The 23,997-nt window shown below is 47.5% G+C and overlaps 9 protein-coding genes across 9 annotated transcripts; 5 read left to right on the forward strand and 4 right to left on the reverse strand.

Moving 5' to 3' along the window:
- Nucleotides 1-99: 99 nt before the first annotated feature.
- MCYG_03797 (conserved hypothetical protein) lies at nt 100-2,686 on the forward strand (the record flags this gene model as incomplete). Its single annotated transcript, XM_002848245.1, has 7 exons — nt 100-586; nt 716-1,221; nt 1,281-1,392; nt 1,445-1,815; nt 1,879-2,268; nt 2,326-2,512; nt 2,574-2,686. The coding sequence occupies 7 exons, from the start codon at nt 100-102 to the stop codon at nt 2,684-2,686; spliced, it is 2,166 nt and encodes a 721-aa protein (XP_002848291.1).
- A 548-nt stretch (nt 2,687-3,234) lies between these two features.
- Nucleotides 3,235-6,095, reverse strand: MCYG_03798 (conserved hypothetical protein; the record flags this gene model as incomplete). Its single annotated transcript, XM_002848246.1, has 2 exons — nt 3,235-5,247; nt 5,325-6,095. 2 exons carry the CDS (start codon nt 6,093-6,095, stop codon nt 3,235-3,237), a joined length of 2,784 nt encoding a protein of 927 aa, XP_002848292.1.
- Nucleotides 6,096-7,125: 1,030 nt separating this feature from the next.
- On the reverse strand, nt 7,126-9,179 carry MCYG_03799 (puf family RNA-binding protein; the record flags this gene model as incomplete). Its single annotated transcript, XM_002848247.1, has 2 exons — nt 7,126-8,809; nt 8,851-9,179. 2 exons carry the CDS (start codon nt 9,177-9,179, stop codon nt 7,126-7,128), a joined length of 2,013 nt encoding a protein of 670 aa, XP_002848293.1.
- A 415-nt stretch (nt 9,180-9,594) lies between these two features.
- MCYG_03800 (conserved hypothetical protein) lies at nt 9,595-10,566 on the reverse strand (the record flags this gene model as incomplete). The annotated part of the gene is made up of 4 exons (XM_002848248.1): nt 9,595-9,975; nt 10,017-10,145; nt 10,208-10,293; nt 10,347-10,566. 4 exons carry the CDS (start codon nt 10,564-10,566, stop codon nt 9,595-9,597), a joined length of 816 nt encoding a protein of 271 aa, XP_002848294.1.
- An 857-nt stretch (nt 10,567-11,423) lies between these two features.
- Nucleotides 11,424-12,404, forward strand: MCYG_03801 (conserved hypothetical protein; the record flags this gene model as incomplete). The annotated part of the gene is made up of 4 exons (XM_002848249.1): nt 11,424-11,468; nt 11,526-11,552; nt 11,616-12,102; nt 12,175-12,404. The coding sequence occupies 4 exons, from the start codon at nt 11,424-11,426 to the stop codon at nt 12,402-12,404; spliced, it is 789 nt and encodes a 262-aa protein (XP_002848295.1).
- Nucleotides 12,405-12,919: 515 nt separating this feature from the next.
- On the forward strand, nt 12,920-14,151 carry MCYG_03802 (DNA repair protein RAD51; the record flags this gene model as incomplete). The annotated part of the gene is made up of 4 exons (XM_002848250.1): nt 12,920-13,009; nt 13,078-13,157; nt 13,216-13,283; nt 13,337-14,151. 4 exons carry the CDS (start codon nt 12,920-12,922, stop codon nt 14,149-14,151), a joined length of 1,053 nt encoding a protein of 350 aa, XP_002848296.1.
- A 371-nt stretch (nt 14,152-14,522) lies between these two features.
- On the forward strand, nt 14,523-18,563 carry MCYG_03803 (conserved hypothetical protein; the record flags this gene model as incomplete). Its single annotated transcript, XM_002848251.1, has 3 exons — nt 14,523-15,159; nt 15,234-17,360; nt 17,419-18,563. The coding sequence occupies 3 exons, from the start codon at nt 14,523-14,525 to the stop codon at nt 18,561-18,563; spliced, it is 3,909 nt and encodes a 1,302-aa protein (XP_002848297.1).
- Nucleotides 18,564-19,563: 1,000 nt separating this feature from the next.
- MCYG_03804 (Iml2p) lies at nt 19,564-22,129 on the reverse strand (the record flags this gene model as incomplete). The annotated part of the gene is made up of 6 exons (XM_002848252.1): nt 19,564-20,368; nt 20,497-21,190; nt 21,254-21,634; nt 21,691-21,757; nt 21,825-21,901; nt 22,048-22,129. 6 exons carry the CDS (start codon nt 22,127-22,129, stop codon nt 19,564-19,566), a joined length of 2,106 nt encoding a protein of 701 aa, XP_002848298.1.
- A 1,179-nt stretch (nt 22,130-23,308) lies between these two features.
- MCYG_03805 (conserved hypothetical protein) lies at nt 23,309-23,773 on the forward strand (the record flags this gene model as incomplete). The annotated part of the gene is made up of 3 exons (XM_002848253.1): nt 23,309-23,449; nt 23,545-23,656; nt 23,737-23,773. 3 exons carry the CDS (start codon nt 23,323-23,325, stop codon nt 23,771-23,773), a joined length of 276 nt encoding a protein of 91 aa, XP_002848299.1.
- Between the last annotated feature and the right edge of the window lie 224 nt (nt 23,774-23,997).

Genomic DNA, 23,997 nt, shown 5'->3' on the forward strand with positions numbered 1-23,997 from the left:
AACAACGCGTCTGGACTTTTCTTTTTACCTGAATGATGCTATAGCCAGCTCTTACCGGGACTTGGTTCTACATTTAATGACTGGCCGTTTTCTACCACCATGGGCCGCAAGCCAAACAAGCTTATCACCGAGTTCTTTCGCCGTGGTGAAAAGCTACCGGACTCCAGCAACAGATATGAGCACACATGCAGGCTCTGCGGGGAGAAGTTCTTGAAAGGCCGCCCGGATACTCTAATTAACCATATCACGAAGATATGCCCGGCAATTTCCACTGCGGACAGAGATCGGGTGGTCTACATATCTGGTACGGCCACGAACCGATATCGAGAGAAAGACATTGTACGACAAGGCCTGCCAGTTTCAGATTCTAATGGCGCGAAAATGGCAGATTCGCCTCGTGGGAAACGCGCTGCCGACTTCCAGAATGGCCCTAGCTTAAATGGCCTCAATGTGCTTGCCGAGGCTTCAAGGAGAGTCGGAGCTTCGAATGAAGGGCACCTACAGGATCGCATATTCGAGCTTAATACTTCAGATCGTGATGTGGTCGTTGATCCTGCTCTCGATAATTCAACGAAATTCAACCTTGGTGAGGCGGTCGATGATCTTTTGACTTGTAGCCTATGTACTAACGTACTCTATTTAGAAGCTGAGTTGCACGCCCAGTTTGTTCACACGTCCTCGCCTACTGCTCCTTTCTTCTCAACCTCGTCTGTAGACGCTAGTTCGCCTCTTCCAATGCCTGCTGTACATGCTTTGTTGCCGGTCGACTCACATCCAGACCAGCAGTCGTCACAGCTTTCTCTGATTGCAGCCTCTGCAAACGAGATCGTCACCGAAGATACTGCTGGCTCCCTGGAATCAGCGGCCATATGCCAAAAGTCTGATGCATGGCATCTTCCGTCCCACACGACGCAGCATCAATCTACGTTGGGCATCGCTCCGCCCATTGAACTTCCAACTGCGGACGAGATGATGATCCAGAATCATATTTCTTCTGAATTGAATCTTCCCTCTAACTCTCATGAACGGCCCGGGATTTACCTTCGGCCCCTTGCAACGAACCCTGAAATTCAACAGCCTAATGGTGATTTTTTTTGTGAGGTGGTGGACAACAAAAAGTCTAATAAGAAGCGGTCAACCTTCTCAGAAGAGAGGAGGAAGGAAGTCCGAGTGGTCCGGAAGATGGGAGCCTGTCTTCGATGCCGGATGCTTAAGAAAACTGTTAGTAAGGCTGTACCCCCAGGGATTGATAGGTACATTAACATTCCTTAATATATTAGTGCTCAGCTGGGACGCCTTGTGGTCAGTGCCGGAATCTTCAGAACCCGCGTGTCTGGATGGAATGCTGCATCAGAGCCCGCCTTATGAATCAGCTGGAATCCTATTCAATTGGTACGTTGGTTGCCTGTACGTGTGGAGTGACCTAACGTTAACTCAATAATAGGATTACATTCGACAATGGCTTACCACGATATTCAAAGTATCAAGGGTGAGATACAGTTTGAACCTTCAGCTGGCCGTATTGAGGTTATGCACTTTGAACTTGACTCGCTAAGCTTCCTTACATTTTCTGCCCTATACGGTCAAAGGCAAGCCGGTCAGACAATTGATTCTCAGATATCTACCTCTTCCACTGATTCTATACTTGATGGGTCACTGCATTACGTGCATATCTTGGATGGTGAGATGGAAGAGCTGAGTGCTAAGCTTGACATGTATATCAAGAAAACATCCAATTTGTTTATTGAAAGTGAACAATCTGATTTTATCAGACAAACGCTTCTTCTGGCGTTAGAACTCGCTAAACAGTATGAGGTAAGCTCATGTTCCCCCATTTATCCATTAATTTCGCGTTCAGTTAACTAACTCATGGGCTAGGACGAAATGCTAGATGCTGCATTGGAGTTATGGGTAGCTACTGCTATACTGGTAGATCCATTCCTCAAATGGACCGTCTATATCAATCCGACTTTGCCTCCACTGGCAAACCGGCCACTCACGTCTACTTCAAACGAGTCGAGGATCCCGATAAACAGCATGAATCAGTTAGAATCCTACTCATTAATATGCACACAATTACGGTCTGCTGTTGAGAAGAGAGCAGCAAGAGTGTGCAGGATACTGCTTAGTAAATTTGAGCAACGGCTGCTTCAGAAACAGCGTATCGGCAGTTTTCGAACCTTCCTGGCCACTATCATCTTACTCAACTGCGGTGAAAGAATGGAATGGCTATTCCGGTCGTGGGAATGCGAGCATTACATTCAACGAGTGAGTCCCGTCCGGTATCTGTCAGTATTAATAACTTTTGTATTAACGAAAGAATAGTGGCCCTTGGAACGACAGCCTTCTTACTTTGCTTCCCAGATCGAAACGTTCGCTGGCGTGGTCTCCCAGCACCTAAAGATGAGATCATTAGCCCCTGCGTTTGTTATTATGCCTACGGGTGCTGTCAAAGCTAGAGATGCAAGCGATAACGATGTTTGTCGATGGTTCAACGCTGTTAGTATTGATTGTACGACTCACTTCCGATCGTAATTGGCCAAGTATACCACTGATAAATTATGAACATTTAGATCAATACTTGCATGCCCGCCAAACAGCGGAGTTCGATGCAAATGATTCCCGTTCGCTTGACCTTAAATACTCGTCCATGGTAGTTCTTTCTGCCAGATGTTCGAGAGATTGAACGGCAACACATCTATCTAACGCTCGCGTTACGACTAATGATGCACGCTTCTTGATACACTTGAAGCCTCATGATGTTTATGTACTAACGATCGTTACCCTCTCCCTTTTTCTATTCTCTTCCCCCCTTGCCTGATATCTACTTGCTATTTGTTTTAATTTTCGTCGTTCGTGATTCGCCTGTCTTTTCCTGGCGTATGGAGTTGACCCTTTACGGCCGAATGTATTCATATACCCATCTCGGGCTCTCTAAATGTTCGTGTACAATATATTCTAACCGGGTGCTAGAAGGGGAAATGAAGAAAAGAAAATGCAATTGCAGAGGTATAGCGAAGGAAAATAGTTTTTTAAAAAAATCCCAAGTCAGATTTTCTTTCCAAACTAAATAGAAACCAGAAACCAAGGGATATATAGCTATAAAATAAAATAAAATAAAAATGAAATGTCAAGAAAGAATGAATGCAACAACTCTTTGGTATTTTAAACAAATGAAAATCGTTCAGCTAAGCCGAAAGGCATAATGGTGGGATATCCAGAAAAAGAAATGATTTAAGAATTGGCTTCTAATGGCGATACGCCATCTAATATTCTTCGGGCAGCTTCCAATCTGCGTCGTAAAATGGTCACGATCCGGTTATCAATATTAGACTGAAAGTCGGCGGTTGAAGCTCGGAGGAGCTCGAGGCTCACGTTTCCTAGGCTTTGGATGACGGCTTCCACAAGTTCAGCATCAGCACCGCTTAGGGTATCGCTGTGAGGAGAGTACGTTCGAGAGTCACTGCTAGCTTTTTCATTTGCTGCTGAGGATAGAATAGACCTGACAAGCAGGGTTGGAGTTGGTGGAGTAGCAGCAGCTCTCTTAAGTTCCAGAATTGACGCTAATAATGCAGCTTTTTCATCGTTTGTTGCATTCTCTTGCTCTATATAGGCACGGGGGGTGGATGAGGTGGATTTCGTACGGGGAGGGCTGGGGGTATTGCAGTTATATTGTTGATGAGCGGGGATTGTTAGAGAATCTTTAGTGAGGTGACGGGTTAGCACACCGGTATCGCCATATTCATCGTCTCCTTCAGTAGCGGTTGCAAAGGATGCATCTGTTAAAATCGAGTCGTTGCTAGTTACTCTTGAAAGAGACGGTTTGTTTTTTGGCTTTTTCCGTCCATCGACCAGGCTGGATGGGCGTGTAGTTTCAACTGATCCAACAGAACAAAAGCTGCCCGAACGATTCAAACGGCCTGTGTACGTTCCCAACGCGCTGTGGAGAATGAAATGCTCATAGTCAAAAGCGTCGATTCGGTCCTCATGGCGAATTGTCTCTGGGATGGCTGGGACAGCAGGAAACTCTTCCAAAAGCTCTTGGTCTAGAGTGTCGGTTGGACTACTCAATGGTTCTCGCAGTATCTCTTCAAGGGCTTCTCTATCGATTTCAGAATGTTCGGATTCCTCATCTGAATACCCAAAGTATTCGGATTCGCTGTCATCTGTCTTCGCAGCAGCATCCTCAACAGACTCTTCAACCAACTCTTCGGCTGATTCTTCCACTGGCTCTTCAACTGACCCTTCAATTAATTCTCCAACAGGTCCTTTGATGGGCTCTTCTTCAGGCTCTTCGACGGGCTCTTCTACGGACTCCTGGACAGTTTCTTCCATGACAATCTTTTCCTCAGCAGGCCGAGATGGAGATGGTTTACTCGTAGTATCTTTACTCGTAGTATCTGGTGTATCTTCATTGTGTGTAGGTGAGGGCTGTGGCTTGTCATAGTTGGGAATAGACAGTGTCTCTGGGTATGAAGATCGCCTTTGGTACTCGAGTGGATTGGCGTAGCTTTGGTCTGCTACGGTAAACGGGCTAGGCGTGCGCAGGCTTTGCTGGCTACGTCTTCGTATGGATTCCTCCTGGGTTCTTTCTTTGAGAGTGGAAAGCTTCGACCTTAATCCATCCACCTGGCCCTGCAGACCGCGCATTTGAATCTGTGAGTTTGTGGGCGATGGTGGGGTGGTAGACTGACTGCTGGAGGTAGGTTGGTTGATCAAGGGTTGAGATTTTGATGACGAAGGCGAGCTCTTAGCATCACCGCTGAGAAGAGGAGAGGCCTGCGATTGTTCGTTGGAAATAGATGGGGACCTTGAAGGTGTAAGTGACCTTGATATGTCAGTGGTGATTTCACGGCTTGGAGAGTTGGCTTCGACGGATGGTTCCTTATCGTATGGCTCGTCTGGCTGGGAGAAGAAGCCAGTCCTGTACTCAGAGGCGCTTGTGGACCCGAGGGCACTGTATGACCTGAATTGCCCATTCGTGCCTGACAGACGGTTTTGTGATTGTGATGAGGGCGAGTATAGATCACTCTGCCCTCGAAGATGAGAGAAATTACCGGCAATGCCTTGGTTAGCTCTTTGGCGCAGTAATGCTCCTGCAAGAGATGTTTGAGACCGCCTCTCCCCCTTTGCGAGGGGCTTATAGTACGAGCTGCCGGGACTGCCAAACGCACGATTCAACGACGGCGCGGGCGACGGAGTCATGCGAAACGAGGTTCTTGCGCGGTTTAGATTGCCTTCCATATGCTAGATGGAGCCAGTTAGAAAAGAGATTTCCAGTCCTACACAGCAATTGAATGAACAGTGATATAGCAGAAACATACCGTCAGCTTCAGCTTTGCATTCTCCAGCATAGAAGTAAGCTCCTCAATATCGTCAACTTCTCCCCCCTTTTCAGAGTGCCCGTCCTTGTCCTTGTCCTCATCGTCTTCATCCTCTTCTGCTATTGCGCCCATGGGGAGAATGCGGTGTTCCGGTTCGAAGATGACGGCCCCCAGGTCGTCTGCGCCTGCCTGCGCATCCGGCTGCTCTTCGTCTATATGCACCTTATCCTGATCGAAGAAACCTTCCGATAGGTCCTGCAGCTCCTTAAGCTTCGAATGCCGTTTGGACACTCCATCGTTCGCAGCGAGTCCATAGCCGGGATCTACAAGACTGTCCACACTGCTGTTGTTGATGATGTTGTTGTTGTTGTTCCTACTTGGTCGTCTAGAATGGGACCTTAACGTATTCTCTATCTCTGAAATATGGGATCTCGTATAGCCGTTTCCTGCACTAGAATATATTACTCGCGGGGATCCTTCCACCGAGCTATCTGCGTAGTGGTGCATCGGTTCGTCTGGCCCAGAGGAGCTTCGATCGTAGGACGTCGTCGTCGAGGCAGACGTGTTGCGCTGATGCATGAGCGAATAGCTGTTGGCAAGCAGCCTGGAGTGTTCCGCCGCTCTCTGGAGGGCCTCGAAGGGGGGTGAGGGCGTAGAAGCCTCTCGTTCTCCGCCGTAGGGGAGTATCATGTCCGGGTTCGTCAGTGTGGGCGAGGGAGCGATTGCAGAACGGTTGAGGCCCAGCTTGTCGTTATGGCCGGCCGGGGCCATACTGGAGAGCATCGGATTCGGCATGACTCGCTCGATGTCGTCACTGGCGCATTCTCATGTGCTCTGATGCGAAGCGTATCTAGATGTTTCAATCTAGTAGAGTTGGGGCGATTTATTTGGTAACTTTTGCGCCGCCGTCAGGAACGAAACGCTGGTTCGACCGATCAAAACCAGACGGATAGAAGGCCGGGGCGAGGCTTTAATAGCAGGATGGCCGACGGAGAAGAAAGAAGATGGCCTTGCTCGTATAATTCGCTTTATTCTCCGTTGGGCAAGGGGGGGTTGGTGATATTTAATATCTGGACAGGGAGCAAGCCTGGTTTTGTTTGCCACTTAGACTTGAGTCTTTCAAGTTATTAAGCTCGTTCAGGGGAAAAAGAGAAGAAAGAGAAGAAGAAAAGAGAGAAATCTCGTATATCAACTGTTTGAACGGGACGGGGTGGCCGGGATAGCAAGTTGGACCAGCGGCAGAAGATCCGGTTCTTCTCTTCTTTTTGTCCCTAAAGAATATCTACGAAGACACAGGGGAAAAAAAGGGAAGAAGAAGAAGAGGAAAAAACAAGCATGAGGTAGGGCTTAGTTCCCTTCTGGACAGCTGGACTATCGATTGTATCTCCATGTGCGTAGCGTTTCTTCTCTTTATATACAGAAAGACGGGCTGGATGGTAGAAGTTGAAGAAGTTGACCAAATCCATGACGTTTCTACATAGATATTTTGCCTTATGTTTTACTATTATTTTTTATCTTTCTACTATTAAATGTTTATATCCTTGATATGCTTCTGTCATTTCTTGCCATCCCCTTCCATCCTTGCCCCTTTTTTGCTTTTTTGTGGAGGCGGACACGATGTATGGATATTTGCCCCTGGGTCAGCCCTGGCCCAACAGGGGGGAGAGGTTATATGAAAAAAATAGTAATAGTTGTTTTTTTAATCATTGAAAAGAGTACATAGTATGTATGACAGACCAGGGACATATATATTGGACATGTTTTGTAACGGGAGTACGGCGTCTGGATGATTTTTTTTTTTTCACGCAATCATTTCCAGGAGCAGCTTTGCAGCGCTGCTTGCCGGGTCGCGCTTCTCTTCTCCCTCTCCCTTGGACTTCTTCGACAGCTCCGTCAGCTGGTTCTTGCTCGTCTTCAGGGTCGATATGAGCTCGTCTCTCTTGTCGAAGCTCTCGGACTCCAGCAGGGCAACAACAACGAACGGATTCCACTCGGTAGCCCATGACTTGATGTTATCCTTTATGTGGCTGTAGAGGAGGGAGTCGAAGTTGAGCGGAGGCTGCACCGGCTCTACCTTCTTTGTAGCATTGTTGAATCGTCCGCCCTGGATGAGAGCCTTCAGCATTCGACCAGCGTTTGGAGACTTGAGGACGTCGCCCTCGGAGTCTGCCAGTGCTGCAACGGACTCGAGGGCAGCGGCCTTGTCTCCGGTGCTGTCGAAAAGTACCTCTGTAATGAACCGAGCTCCAAAGCTGGTTTCTGCCAAGGCTGCGGCGTTGGAGACAATGCATTCCAGTAGAGCTGGGGACGCCGCAGCGATGAGCTCGCGTCGTCGGACGTCAGGGTCCTTCTTGGAGGTCTGTGATCTAATCTCAAAGACTTCATCCAGGATCTGGCGGTCTGTATCGGTGATGAGCCATCCGTTCTTCTTACCAGCAAATGGATACAGTAACGGAATGCGAGCCAGTTGGTCGTTGGCCCGCGGAACAAGGTCGTCCTGGCTAAGCAGCTCGGCCAGTAGTAGCTTCTGGGTCAGCTTCGTGTCGTCCACGACTTCATACGCGACCAGGAGCACGGCGTGGCCGTGGACGTCTCCAGACATCAGCTTCACGGTGTCACGGTACATTCGGAGCAGCAGCTTTCGGTCTTTGGCATTCGAGTATGCCAATGCTAGGCACATGAGTCTTGCGCCGGACTTGGTGAAGGCTAGATTCTTCGCCAGGTCTCCGTCCTCATCTCCCTTGAGCAACTCGATAAACTCATTCGCCTCAGTGCTCCCGGGCTTCGTGCTCAGGAAGTACTGCAACATCGCATCATGGAGCATTGTGAAACCCGTAGTCTTCTTCTGAATAAGTTGGTTGATCATCCCGTGGAGATGCTGCATGATAGGCGCACGCTTCTCCGGGCTCTTTTCCAGTATCTCAGGTAGTGCTAGAATCTCATCACTCGTCTCATTTTTCATAAGGGTAAATTCCATGCCGTACCATTCTCGCAACAGCCTGTACTTCTGCATGGGAGTGGCCACGGTCCGGTAGATATCGTCCAAGATCCATGAGGCTTCGGGATGCCGAATGAGCCTCTTCACATGGCCATAGAACTCTGGAATGATCAGATCCCGTATTTCCGCATCGCCATGCACCAACAACTTTCCAAGCAGGAACTTTGCGTACTTGCTCTCTGCCAGGCTCCGGTAGTCGCCTTTCAATTCTACCGCAATGTTCTTTCGCTGTTCCAGATTCGCATACTTCAGAGCCGTCTGTATAACTCGGACAGAATCATGTTTGAAAACAAAGTCCTTCACACGGCCTGTTATGATGGCGTATAATTCAGTAACCAGCTTCTTTCGCTCCTCCCGGGGGACATGAGATTTCCGTCGTAGTCTCTCCCAGATCTTCTTTGTGCGCGCAATGGCATCGGCATTGGGTCTCGCGGCTTTGCGCTCTAGTGCAAGTGCTTTTTGCTTTGCGTGAGATTCTCTAGATGTGCTTATTTCTGCGCGAGCCAATCGTCAGTACCGTTTACAAACGTATCGTAGAGAGTGTGTGGTTTTATACTATTTTCTGAATTGCCGTTCGCGTTATTCTCTTTCTTTGAGTGGTCGAGATCCGACTCATTGCTCAATTCCTCGTCCTCGTCCTCACTGTCTTCTTCCTCTTCTTCATCTACTTCATCCTCCTCCCCATCGTCATCTATCATATCTTCATCGCTGTCCAGCTCGGTAATTCTCGAATCTTTAGATGTATGGCCTGTTTTCAACTTTCCCTTGGCTTCCACCGACTTTGGCGAGGACTTCGACTTGGTCCTTTTGCTATTGGAGGCTTCCGTAGCATCAGCTCTGCGTTTTATTCCCGCCATCTTGTGTGTATATCGGATTTGTTCGCTAGAAACTGAGCTTCTACGTTTTTATCAAAAATGTTTTTTTTTTTCTTGAAGGTTTTCTATGTTTGCGCTGTTTGCACTGATCTGATAAATGACTAAGCCAGTTGACTGTCATGTGATATTTACATTCAAAAGCTCAATAGGGGGAAAAAAGGAGAAACCAAAACGCCTGAAAACCAGCATTGTACAGTTGGTAGTTGGGGGGAAGAAAGAACAGCAGGCTGAAAGGATATACTTGCACCGAGAAATCCTGGAGAATGGATCGTTGAACCGGCTCTTGGTGTGGATGGTTAGGAAAGTCACCCAGGCATATCACTCCATACAGGGTCTGCCACGGACTGGAATGAAGGTGTGAAGTAGAACTAGTATGGTTAATCGTTCAAGCCTTGTATTATTTAGCTTGGTCCATGCTCGTTAGCTCTGCGCCTTGACCGCTCTGACCTCGCCGTCTTCCCGGGAAATGAAAGGTATGATGGGAGGACAGCGACTTGCCCTGGACCTGTGAACCGGCGGACGAGTCACCAAGGCGGGAAAAGAGCCCTCGTTTCTTTAGCTTGGAACCATCGGCCAGAGGCACGTCTTCGAACGGATCTTCTACCTCGTCTATATCGTTGACCGTGGGGGGCTCCGGGACGCTGCCATTCACCGTTGAGCGGGGACAGTTTCGGGAGAGGCGGGAGTCGAGAGAGGTGCGTGATGCGGCTGTATCTGAGTGTTGGCTCACGGGAGATCGAGCGGATATGTCCTGTAGTCGATGGTATCGGTTAGCCATCTGCGTTCCGGCGAGGAGTGTGCTTTCCACCCTGGCCTTACGAAGGAACGACGATAGGAGTCGAAGGATTCTCGGGATATCGAAAACGGTTCATTCTCATCGAGGAGGTTCCGACTGGCTTTTCGAGACGACGGTCTCTGCCAGTAACTATTCGTCTCCGTGGGCGAGGGCTAGCGGTTGGGGTTTTTAGTACGGGGAGATATATGAGACGGCTGAGGCTGGAGGCTCATACCGGAAGATAGACTCCATTGTCGCTCACAACTACATGTGTAGTACGATACAAATAATCCGTCAGCCAATACTTATGCAGAGTACATGCTAGATATCGGGAATCAGGGGGATGCGGCTCGTGGATTGTTGGTTGGGATTACATCCGGACGAGCCGGAGTTCAAGGGCGTATAAATAACAGAAGCTTTACCACTCATTTTATATTCGTTAGGCTCGTCGACTCTACTCCTGCCTAGAGTTAAGGACGGCCTCGAACTCCTGGCCGGGCTCCTCTCCGCAGACAGAGGGCCAGGCTCATCCGATGCTTCCTCCACATTGACGGCTGGCGGGCGTCGGGGGAACAGGTTACGAAACGGCGGCATCGTCAGAGGAGGCAGTGATGTAATTGTATATCTATTGCTAAAAACGACGTCGAGGAGAGAGTCTTGTATCGAAAGACCAAAGATCTGATATACGTACATCCAACAGATGTACTGATATCATAGCTATTTATACGAAAAGCCAACGGCAACACATGATTTGATGCTGGGATCCGCCAATGCTGGGTTGGTACTCGGCAGTTCACCGTTCTTTTGCTCTATACAGCCCCTAGTTATATGATAATGTATGTAATATCAAAGTGTCAGCGAATCGATCGATATACGAGATCCCTGATCTACCTTCTGCAGCTTCGTCTTGTTCAATAACGAATAGCCAGCAAAAAAGCAAAGGGCACCTTGTCCATCCATCCGCATGTCTCACATTCGCTGTAAGTCGTCGCTTTGTTGCATTTTTCTCGAGAATGAAACATTCCCGGTGGCGGATGCGACGTTGAGGGACATTTTATGATCTTATTCTTCTTCTTCTATATCAACCGGCTTAGTTCATCTCCTCTTCCTCTTTTCCCGTAGGTGGCTGCATCGCTTTGTTCCACCACATCTGCGTGGGATTGCTGCTACGTAAAGCAACCCTACATACAAAACTCATAACCTTTCTCTCTCCATCAGGTCAAGTCGATGGTTTCTTTTTTCCCTCCTCATGAGAGAGCTTGAAGTTTTGCTGCATATACGAATATATATACCAAGAGGCAGTGACGACCAATATTTATTTTTCCTTGCTCACTCTCGAGTCAACACACAAGCAAGAGAAAGAGTAACAGCTTCTACGACGACTGGAGATACATCTCTGTTCATGTTTTGATGAATAAACGGACGGCTGTATAGCTATCAAGTCGCACACGATGGGGTTCTGGACTGGCTGGGAGTTATGGGAGCAGATGTGCTTCGTAAGTTGGCGCCATTTTTACCAAGGTACATGTATATATACCCAAATATTGACACAGTGGAAACAGGTTCTTGGTGGTCTCATTGTAAGCCTTGATAACAAACGGCCTGTCTCATGATTCAGATCTTCCTAACAAATCTCGCGCCAGGCTCTTGTCCTCTTGTACGGTACAGGTGTTCACATATACAACTCTTGGAGGATAAAAAAGATTGGGGCGGCAGAGAAACTGAAGAAATCTCGAGAAGAGGAGACAATTGGAACAAAGGGGCTTGACCTCATTCCCTTTGGCTCCCGCGCCCTCGAGAGCGGAATCGAGATCGAAGGAATCTGGATATCCAAAAACAATACACCCCAAGCGAGTCCGATCCCGCCTGCTACCCCTGAAGGAACGAGGCCGGCTAGTCCTACGTGCAGCAACCTTGATCTTGGACTTGCAGCTGTTCCAAGGGAAGAAAGATCCAGTGCGGAGCGCTCTCTGTCAATAGGCAACGGAGAGGAAGAGATATTCATGGAAGCACATGAACATAGTGCGGTAGCGGATAAACCAGAAGAGCTGGACAAGAAAGATAGTTCAGGCTCGTCCAGCACAGGCCACTCTGGCGAGATAAGTCGGCCATCACCCTTGGAAAGAGTTGGTATGTGTCTGCGAGAGAGCGGCCCCGGCAACCAAGAAAACAAGGACGGAATACTGACAAGAGTCCAAACAGAGAGTGAGATTAGAGAGCAGACACATCATCGAACCGACTCAAGAGGCGTATCCATCTGCAGTCGTAGCCTCGTCCCTCACTCGAGAAACCAGTCTAGCAGCCATATCCCCGTAGAGGGCGAAGACCATCTGCAAGCCCTACACAGCCACAGACAGTCCCACGTAGCCGAGACCGGCCAGCTGGGGGGACCCTGGAGACACCAACCCGTTCAACGACCAAGTCCAGAATAAAAAAAAGAAACAGACTTGATTGCCCCACGACGCAATGATTGATGCATGCATGTTACTTAGAGCCAAGTTCTCATTTTACGACTGTGATGATACCTAAGACAAATTTGATTCTTTTGGCGCGTTTCTTGCATATGAGATTAGAATACAATATGATTCACGGACTTCTTCTCCTCCACGGATACATCCTATCTGTCACAGTCATTAGTCTGTATACGAACAGTCGAAATGCCAAAAAATGTAGCAAAAAAGTCCACTTTCCTATTTACATCACGTGAACACGCGTCTTTTCCCACTTGCGAACTTTTTGCTGCCTTCGCAACATCGAAAAAAGAGCAAAGAAATCAACAACCCGAGCTGCCTTTTTTCGTCTCTAGTCTTTGCGTGTTTGGCTGTTCATCTAGTCTGTTACTATCCTCTATTGCTACTTTTCTAGTTCTACAGAATCCATCCTTGTTAGACACCACTCGACACGTGTCTCAGGCGCGCGCTTCTTTAAATATAACCCAACCATAGCGATGACTGCGGAAGAGGCTTCGCAGGCTGAGCTTGAGGAGGAGAATGGCCTCCCTGGACCAGGCGCGCCTACGCCTCTCTCTGCCCTTGAGGTTTGTATCTTTGTATCCTCTCCCCCCTTTCTTTGATGAGTGGCTAATGTTGTTTGTGCAATACTTAGGGAGTTGGCGGCCTTACCGCGCGAGATATCAAATTAATTACCGATGGAGGTTTTCACACCGTGGAAGCAGTGGCATATACGTACTTATCCCATCCTCTTCATTTCCCCCTCGAGCTCTCTCCGGCTAACTTTCCCTAGACCGAAGCGGGTGTTGGAACAAATCAAGGGCATCTCGGAACAAAAGGCAACAAAGATATTGACAGAAGGTTATATCCAACTATCTTCAGTGCTGGTGCAGAATACTGATGGTTACGTATAGCGGCCAAAATTGTTCCTATGGGATTTACAACTGCTACAGAAATGCACTCTCGTCGGGCAGACCTGATATGTATCACTACCGGCTCTAAACAGCTCGACACACTACTTGCGGGCGGTATAGAGACAGGATCCATTACCGAACTTTTCGGTGAATTTCGAACAGGGAAAAGTCAAATCTGCCACACCTTGGCCGTCACATGTCAACTGCCATTCGACATGGGTGGTGGTGAAGGTAAATGCCTCTATATTGATACCGAAGGCACCTTTCGACCCGTACGGCTGTTGGCAGTGGCCCAGCGGTACGGACTCGTGGGCGAAGAAGTGCTAGATAATGTTGCATATGCCCGTGCATATAACTCTGACCACCAGCTTCAATTGCTTAACCAGGCATCTCAGATGATGTGTGAAACACGGTTTTCTCTTCTCATCGTGGACTCCGCTACCTCACTTTACAGGACTGATTTCAGTGGCCGTGGAGAGCTATCATCAAGACAAAACCATCTGGCACGCTTCATGCGCACCCTCCAGCGCCTTGCTGACGAATTTGGCGTAGCAGTCGTCATAACTAATCAAGTTGTCGCACAAGTCGACGGCGGGCCGAGTGCAATGTTCAATCCCGACCCTAAAAAGCCCATCGGAGGTAACATTATTGCACACGCGAGCACCACACGATTAAGTTTGAAGAAAGGTCGAGGAGAGACCAGGATTTGCAAGATTTACGACAGTCCCTGTCTTCCAGAGAGCGATTGTCTGTTTGCCATCAACGAAGACGGAATTGGAGATCCTAGCCCGAAAGATCTAGAGAAGGATTCATAGATCTAACCTCCGTTTCGAACGATTTTTTTTACTCATTTAGCTCGGCGTTTGGGGAATTTCACATCTCTCTTAATACGCATTTTAACTATGATTCCCTCGTCTATATTATGCAATTATAGAATACAAATATGAATAACGATGGATGCTTTTTAAATCTTCTGTTGTTGTGGATGTAAATCGGTTGTTTGAATAATACCATGTCAATACGGAGTTGTTGTATTGCTGTTACGCGCTAACAGCTTCTTTTCTTTTATGAAAATAAATCAAAAAAGTTGAACATCTACAAGAAGGTCATGCTACAACCGCCATCTCTCCCACTCCTAGCCTTCACGCAGATGGGTCAGATCTATTCTCTCACACAGTAAAGAAGAATGTTGATAACGCACAGGGGCACGAAGGTCGATATTGGGCCAAACACGTCGCACCCCACCGTGACAGTCACCATCAAATCGCATGGAGCTCAGCATAGGGCCAAATTCTCGACATCGACCTCCTCGAACGCTCACGATGATACGATTCGAGACGAGGACGCGTTCGCAAAGCGCTTCTTGACATCCCAGAGCTCCATCTACTTCCGCAAGCGAAAAACCTACCCTCGATGTTTCTTCTGGCGGGTTATTGAAGATGGCACCTGTCTCGAGCTGAGAGCTGTCGACCTGACGAAGAGCTCACAAGATCATCACGAAGCGAATGTTGCCATTCGATTGGAGTTTGAAGATACCATCGTGCCTCATGGTGTGGCTCTGGCGGACTTGGAGGGTCACGAATCACTTAACGTCTTTGTTATGCTGAGGTCGAAGCAGCTGTATACCTTCACATTGAGACCGGAATACTTTCGGAAACCAGAGTTGATAGATGAGAACATAAATGATTGGTGCAAGACGTGCAGTCCGGCGCCTTTAGGATTCTCGTTTCCACACAGGCTGTACGCTGCCTCGCCTTATGAACTGTTTATTTCGCTTGATAGCGGATCTCTCTTACGTCTGACGAGGAAAGTTGGTGATGATGGTGAGTACTTATTCTGAATGTCGGGTATATATTATTTTCCCCCTGCTGTATAACTAATTATATACTCCTTTTAGGATCTCATTGGTTCCCAGTTACCTTCGATGAAAAGAGTTGGAGTTTTTCCTTACGGGGCCTCGTTAAGTGGAACGGTGATCAAACGGTGCAATATGATGGCAGGTTTCTAGACCCAAATACTCCCAATGCTGTTGCGACAACCTCCGACCAGGCGTTTGTCTTTGTGGTTAGCTTAAATCATACGTTAAAAGTCTGGAATCTAGCAAGCCAAAAGCTCGTTGGGTCTAAGGACTTGTTGAACCGAAACAGCCAGTCCCAGGATACCGGGTCTTTGACCTTGAACCCGGATGAGTCCGCATTTATTCGGGTTTTTACCGCAGAGAGGGCGACGGAGGGTAGTATGTACTATGTCGTGACATACTCGCCTCAAGATGATGGCCAGTTTAAATTCTGGGCCGTTGGAGGTGGAATGACAGGCCAATTAGTGATCGAGGACCTTTTCCCGGACACGAAACTCCAACCTGCTGACCCAGACCCGTCTGGAAGCGTTTTCTGGAATGTGGCCGACTTCCAAATCAAATCAATGGACGAAGGCAGAAATATGGCACTTTGGGTACTCTGGAAAAGCCATAACTCTTATCGGCTTTACAGTATTCACTTCGATTTGGTCGATTTAGCCAAGGTGTGGAATAACAATTGGACAATGACCGCGTTCACATTCCCAGGAAGCAGTGCGCCCCCTAGCCCCATACGATCCGATACCACGGATACCCAAGAAAAATGGATTGAATACATTTTTGCGCCTGGCAGGTACTCAACCGAGATTATCAGAACCGCGCTGGCTATTTATCAAGATGCTATGAAGCTAAAGCACACTCGCTCTATGAATAGCAATTCGATGTCATCATCACTACAACAGGACGTCAGTACAGCTATAACGCAATCGGTTACACTAAGGCAGCTCCCTGGCGCGGAAATGGACTTCTCAAAGTATTATAGAGACCTGGAAGCAAGATGGCAGCAATTCTGGCAGATTGTCGAGGATATTAACAAGAAAACACAGGAAGCGATAAGCCTTGCCTATGATACATTCAGTGACCTTCCATGGCTAATATTCAGTGGCGGATCAGCCATAATCCGTGAGTGTGATAGTACCGAACTCATTTTGCACAATGATGGGGAAACCCTAGGCAATGGCATTGGTGTTCTTGAATCCTGCTGGCCGCATAGGAACATCCCACGAGAATTAAGAGATTTTCCTGGCCAATCTGCAAGCCTTGCTAACCTTGCAATGGCGTTTCGAAAATTATTCCCGCAGGAGCTTAGCGAGTCAAGCCGCACTGCAATGGATAACGAAGTCTTTTCGGAGCCTTCCCTTTCTGCTGCTGAAAGAGTCGAAGCTTTCCATAGCAGCTGTGGCTTTGCAGACCATATCACGGAAGAGTTATTTGAAGCTGGCTGTGCAAATATCGAGGAGTCTATTGGATACAAAGGCCTCACCAACGAGATATTTTTCTCCGTTATTGACACACTACCCTTAAGTTTCCCGGGAAAGGACTCGGAGCTTCAGTCTACGGCCTTTGGGCGCCACGCAATAACTTATGGTGCTCTAGAGGTCCTAATCCAGAGCAGGCAACTCATCCATGACCTGTTGCTCTTTGCCGTTTTCGTCGAGACTGAAGTGAACCTCGAGGCTGAGAACACTCAGTTTGATGGGCCTATGATCTTCAGCACATTAGTCGACCTTCTGAAGGAGTACGAGTTAATGATATGGCTGGGGACAAATGTACGATACCGACAGAGGAAGAACCGGTCTGATTCTGCCCCTGTTCGACCCGACCCAAGAGGTTGTGGATACAACCACTGCTCTACTGTCCTGGAAGACCTATTTGCTATTCACATCAAGCCTCAGCCTGCTGCGGGTGTACCCCAGATGTACTCAATTACACAGCAGATTCAAGACGTCATATCTTGGGTTACAAGACAGGGAGAAGTGTCCTTCTCAAACGTTTTAGTATTCATTCAGTGTGACTTGCTCGCTTCCGACAACCTTGAGCTTGCATCTGATTTCATGCGTTTCCAACCAAATACTGCCTGGGCAACTTATGTCAAGGGGCGACTATACCTCGCCAAATCCGATTTTGACACTGCAGCTATTTACTTCCAAAAAGCTGCTTACCTTCTTTGTAAGTCAATCTTTACTTGTGGCCGTACCAACCATTTGCTGACTTTTATAACTCATAGCCTACGGAAAAGCTGTTGGGAACCTACACGAAATGTCCTCAAATTTGCTTGACATTGTGTCAGTGGATAGCTTCTACAACGGGCTTCCGAGATATTTCCAGCATGTTGTTAGCCTTTTCGAACTTGCTCGGGCTTTCATCCACGTTGCCGACTTTGCCAATCTCGCTTTGCAAGCTCTAGGCTCTAGCCCAAAGAAAAATGAAACAGATCTGGAACATAAGAACCTTCGAAGTGACCTACTTTCCCGGCTATTCCACGCATCTTTAAAAACATGCCGATTTGACGATGCCTACTCAGCTCTTGCCAGATATACAGATCTCGCATTGCAGAAATCAGCGCTAACCTCTCTCACCACTACAATCTTGACAGCTTATGGATCCGGCACAGCAGGCTTACAGAAAGTCCTTCGTCTCCCACTTTCTCTGACCCCTCATCTTTGTTCTCATGTGGATGACATTCTGTCATCTCTTGCGAGCAAGCAATCGCTTCTAGGTTCTTCTTCAAACCAAGCCGTGCCCCTAAATACTTGGCAGGGTTCCCAAAACATCCCAGAATACCATCATGTCCTAAAGGCCTACCGAATTGCACGAAACGATATCCGTGGGGCAGCAGAAATTTCATATCAAACAGTTAACCGTCTAAGAGACCTTAGAGACCGTCCGGCTGCTTCGAGAGTGAAGTTCATAACACCCGATGATGCCTCTAACGATCTAAACGAGGACGACATTGAGAGCAGAGAGTTGCGAAATGAACTTCTTTCCCTTATCAACTTGCTTGCATGTATGGAGAAAAATGAGGCATACATCGTTGTTGAGCAATTTGATCCAAATGCAAACTGGCGCGATAGTATGAGCACCCTCTCCCGACCAAGAAGCAGCATGGAAGATCCATTTACCACCTCACATTCCTCCGCCAAGAATCCCTTCTCGCAGAGCTTGGATTTGCCTGACTCTCCCACTGCCCAGCATAATTCAGTTCTATCACGGTCATCTTCTAGCCTAAAGAATACTCACGCAAAACGGACCGTGATCACGCTCGAAGATCTTCGAAAGGAGTATCAAAGCGAGTTGGATCGAGTGAGCAGGATTCGAAGTGGAGATTGGGAATTTGGCGTGGTGGAAGACCTAGAAATGGCTGGTGTATGATAGATTCTGGTGTTCATTAGTGTTTTTAGCAACGCGGGATAGGCTGGGTTAAGGTATGTTGGTTTTAACAGACTATTCTTGATGTCAAGCGTCCATAGTCAAGCAATTTGATGATGCTAAATTATTAAGATTTTCACATTCAACCGTGTAAGATGCCTTTCTCTAGAGGCTAGTTTATAGTTATATGGTCAAAAGCTGAGCGCTATCTCTATTAAAGAGTGGGAAGAAAGCCTAAATCAATACCTTGTGATGTAATGTAGCATCTTGACGATATGAAGAATCAACTGCCTAAGGGAATCTTAGTTTGGTGCACGTCGCCCAGACAAAAGGGGAAACACACGGACAAACACGCTTCAAAGGTATTTGCTGCAATAGCATTCGTAGATACAGCTGGAAACGTATCGATAAGGTAGTTCAAGACAGCCCAGAAGGTGATAAAAAACCCATAGCCCATATGTAGTCCATCTCCATACAAGATAGCTTTTGTACAATCACACCGCCAACAATTGCTGTCACGGTTGAACGGCCGACTACATTGAGTATCCAAGTCACAAATGAGGACAGAGTTGTCTCACATTGACCGATCTAAGTTGACAATAAGACTTGTAATAGACTTGATATGGCCCAAGGGGAACTAAAAGGGGCCGTTTGGCCAGAATCTCGACTTCTCAGCCTACTGGTGGCCATTCCATTGCGGTCGACATGACCGTATCAAGCTTCCTAAGGCGTGCCTGTTCGCCGTCCTATTCCATAGAACTGTTGCTCTTCTCATAGAGCAGGCTTTGATGTGGCGAGGCCCCCATCCGTGGGATCTATATGACGTGGATTTAGCTTGGGAATACTAGGAAGAGGATGACGAAATGAAGCCGTTGGAATACTCCAGAAGATATAGAGAATATTCGCTAGCCATGTTCATCAAAATCCCAACGAAGCTGGGATATGTATTAGCTGCAGACAGCGGTATTATGTGACAAGTGATCTGTTAAATGGTTGAAGCCGTCTATTTGGCATGTGCCTCCTCCCATTTGGTGATTGTCTCCTGCGCGGTGGTGACCTTCAGTCCGATTCGGGCATCCAATTCGTACGATTCCCACTTGTACACCTTCTCCAGCCATTCCTTGCACTCCTGTACTTTCTGTTCGTCCTCGGCGGCGCGTGTTGCTTCGTCCTTGACCTGATCATCCTTTTTTGATACAGGCAAGGCTGTGGCACGACCAAAAGATCGATAGCAGTGACGTTCCATCCACAGATTCGCAGCCATCTCATAATGTGCGGACGGGCATGTCCAGTCATCCTTGTTCGATCCCTTGAAGAGACTCCTATCATGGCATAGGATTTCAGACTTTAGGATATTCTTTGCCTCGCTATGCTTCCTCTGAGCTCGTAATAAGGAAGCTCGAAGAAGGGCTAGAACAGCGTGTTCATCGAGAGGCTCAGACGACCACGTCTCGTTATTCTCTGACCACGCTAGATTCTGGAGTGCAACCTCCAGCTGATCGTCAGGCATGCGGCTGTGTCCATTCCAGAAGAAGTTCATTTCTTCGATAGGTGACACACCGATTGCATCGATGAAGGGCACGTTCCTCTCTTTCGCACGAGCTTCCCATTTTGCAATCTTGCGGGTCACAAATACGTCGAATGGAAGCTGACGAGCAAGGAACTTCTTCTTCCCTGCTTGGGAGGGTGCTTTCTGAAATAGGTCCTCTGCCTTTTTAGCATGTACTTGCGCCTCTTCTGGTGATTCCTTCAAGTGTCTGCGGTACAGTTCTACCTGTGCAGCACCGGCAATGTAGAAATACAATGCTCTGGACCAGGAGTTGAGTTCAGAACACTGGTAGACAGAGTCAGCAGGGGAGCTATTATTAACAGGACAAGAAAAGGCTGTTCAAGGAAATACGTTACCTCTATGAATGACTCTGTACATAGCTCGTACTGATGTAGGTGCATGGCATCGATACTTCTCTCAAAAACATGGAGAGCTTGTACTTGCTTCAGAGGACTCTTTTTACCATTACGAATTAGCCTCATTGCCTCTTCCACTTCCCTATTGGCCCCTCGCATTCTCGACTCTTCAAGGACCCAGAGCTGACTGTGGGGGAAACGGCCTCGCATATCAGCTAATAAGTTCTCAAGTCGATGCATCGGATAACCTTCGATATCTTCCACACTACCATCAACTGGATCCGGCAGAATGTCGGCAGCACGCACAAAGCTGTTGTAAAAGGCTAACAAAGTGAGTGCAGCAATTGCTCCTGTCAGGGTAGGGGACCGACTTGCCTGCCAGAGCAGCCGTAGACCTCGAGATCGGTCACCACGGAAGCCAATGATGTACAAGATCTTGTTGAGTGCGGGAGGTACCATTGAGATAAACAGGAGGAGGAGGCCAAAGCAAAGGCTGGTTCCCGAATGGATGAAATGGTCTACAGGGTGAGAGAAGAGATCAGGGTCCTCATCCGTGTCAAGTTTGGCCTGGGGCCTTTCGGCTCCTTTGGAAACATCGTTCTCGCTTCCTAGAGTAAGTCGAGAGAGTCGTCTCTGAGGGCTCTCGAGACTCCCATTAGAAATATCTTCTAGGGTTGTAGTTGACATTGACTTTGGGAGGGAGACTTTGCCGTCAAGCTTGGCTCCTGCATTTATGAATATTTAGCCTCAGTATTGTATGCCTACTGGTGGCCTTAGGGGTTCCGTACCTCGCAATGAAGCATCTACAGTGTGGGTTGTGGATTTTGAAGTTTTACCTGGTACAGGGCTGCCATCGGCAGAGCCGTGGCGTGAATCGGCTCCGCGTCTCAGGTTATGTTCTTTCAAATAGTTCTCCTCCATCTGAGCAATGCTGTCAAGTGCAATATATGCCTTTCTAAGCTTATAGAATGCCTTTATGCTTTCTGAAAAGCTCTCACTGAGTACACCAACAAGGGCAGCCATGAGTTGTGCCATGCATTGACATAACAAGTACTCTGTCCCAGGAGCATATATGTGGGAGTGATATGCATTAACAGCGTTTGCATTATGCTGAGCCTTGTTCTGGTCATTATAGGCACTTGTTTCTGCGTCTACAAGCCTAGATGCAGCTATATCAGGAGTCAATAGCTGGACTTTCTCGTTTATAAGTGCGGAGAGGCCGTACCTTGACGCATAATATCCTGCTCTAAACCCAGTGTAGCTCTAACAAAAGTAACAATGCCTTTTCCTAGCTAGATGGAGCAGTGTCAGCATTTTTGGTAGGGCTTGATAAGGCTTGAGAGATATCTAGCTGCTTACCTTGTGATATGATGAATCACCCTTCTCCAAGTCCCTTTCTGCTGAGTCGACATCATCATCCATAATATATGCAGCAGCTTAGAGAAGACTATATCAGTATAAAATAGTAGTATCAAGAGCTGTAGCCGGGTACCTTTTAATGCATGTTCAACTATAGGCGGATAATATCAGTAATCAGTTTAAAGAGGCGCAGATTCAGCAGCCTGAGAGCAAAGGAACCTACGATCTTGAGATTCAGTCACAGCATCAAGAGACTGTGTTGACGCGCTTGCTGGGGCTGCTTTGGAATACAGCCATGATCCCATGCGAAACATAATGTGTAATCTCACCAGCTGAATACGTCTTGGATAGAAGAAAGATTCAGAACGGGGATAAAAGAGATGGTATCAATAATATGAATTAATAGTTGTGCAAGATGCTAACAACAACCGCTCTTTGAGCGCCTTGTTAAGTATTAGGGATGCTAATAGAAAGGGAAGAAGAAGAAGAAGAAGAAGAAGACCTTGCCTACGAAGATGGCAGTATAATTCACTTCACCCCAGGCTTGTAACTTGGTGATAAACAGATTCAATACTTAGGCGTTGTTTTTTTTTGAGGCGGTGTTGGAAAGGAAAGGCCGGGAGCGGAACTTTTTATAACTCCCCTTTTATCTCTGTATCATGGATGCCTGGTATGATGCAAGATGACAGCCTTGTGTGTCTGTCCTTTTCCTTTCTCCCTTCTCCGTATTATAATAAGGACTAAATAATATAAACAGTAAGAGAGAGAAGAGAAAAATAATAAAGCGACCTCACGACGCCCCCCAAGCCGGAACCTCGGAAGGTTCGGAGGCGCAAGTTGACTAACTAAATTAGTTTCTCGCCTTTTCGCCAGTGATATAAGTTAACTCCTTAACTAGCTGTAGCTGCTTGGCTGTTTCCAGCATGGACAGACGCTGATTTGGTGGTGAGCAGAACTAAAACTACTTATGTCAATAGAGGCTGTTGACTCTATTTCTTTTGTGGCAATGAGGTAACGAGTTATATGCGGATAAAACAGGTAGTATTAGTAGCTTATTCCAGCGTTTAGAAGTTATACGTACAGTCGAACCAGCTCATATATAACCAGTACTCCGTACTTAGTACCTATTCAGCTTATCATGGCTAAGTGGTCGGTGGCTGAGCACGGCCAGATGTCCCGGAAATGGCCTCATTGGAACGGATCTTAGGGATGATAGCCTGACCACGGCCAATAATCATCTTCCTTCCATCCATCCAGATGGCAGACAAGAAGAGCTGTTGATAAAGAAGTTGAAGCGTTTTGGTTGCTTTTTGGACGGGCCTGCTTATGTAATCAGCAGCTCTTCAAGTTCAACGCAAGAGAAATTCGCATCGAGATATCGACAATTCTGCCTTCCCTCGCACTCCCATTACAGTTCTCTGCGCCGTGAACGTGTTGGCCCGCCGAAGTAGAAAGCTTCTCCTGCTTTTTTTTTTAAGTTGAGCAAGACACAGACACCATGTCGAGTCAGCCCGCCTCCCAAGGCGCCGCCAAACCGCAGCCGGAGACAGCACGGCCAGAGAAAGTCCAGAATCCTTCTGCACCTCTGGAAGAAGATGATGAGTTTGAAGACTTCCCGGTAGAAGGTATGCGGTCGTAAGATCATTCCCCTGGGCTGTGGCTGGTCTTATTCTTCTTGTTGATAGTCGTTTACTAATACTACTGTCGTGTGATTCTATAGATTGGCCTCAAGAAGAAGCTGAGGCTCCGAACGGAGGATCTGGCAACGACCATTTGTGGGAAGAGAGCTGGGACGATGATGATGCGAGCGAAGATTTCTCCAAGCAGCTTGCGTGCGTTACACCTGCCCACGATATACCCCCGTCTTTCCTCTGTCATATATATCAAATACTGATAAGTTGTTCCTTCATAGTGAGGAACTGAAGAAAGTCGAAGCTGCTAAGCGGTGACCTGGCCTTGCATGAGGAGTGAAGATATTGTCGATTCTGGGGGTGTGTTTTCTTTTTTGGGGGCTGTCCTACGTGCTGCTCCCTTGTTTTCTCTCATGGTTTTTCTCCAGCGGAGTTCGGGTAATTGGAGGGTGTAAGTAAAGATTTTTTATAGTGGCAATCGAGGAGATTGACGCTGCATCTGGTACTTCTTTTTTTCTTCTTGCTTTCTAGAGATATTACTC

The sequence above is a fragment of the Microsporum canis genome, genomic scaffold (genome assembly GCF_000151145.1).
Source record: "Microsporum canis CBS 113480 supercont1.3 genomic scaffold, whole genome shotgun sequence".
In the NCBI taxonomy this organism is placed as follows: domain Eukaryota; kingdom Fungi; phylum Ascomycota; class Eurotiomycetes; order Onygenales; family Arthrodermataceae; genus Microsporum; species Microsporum canis.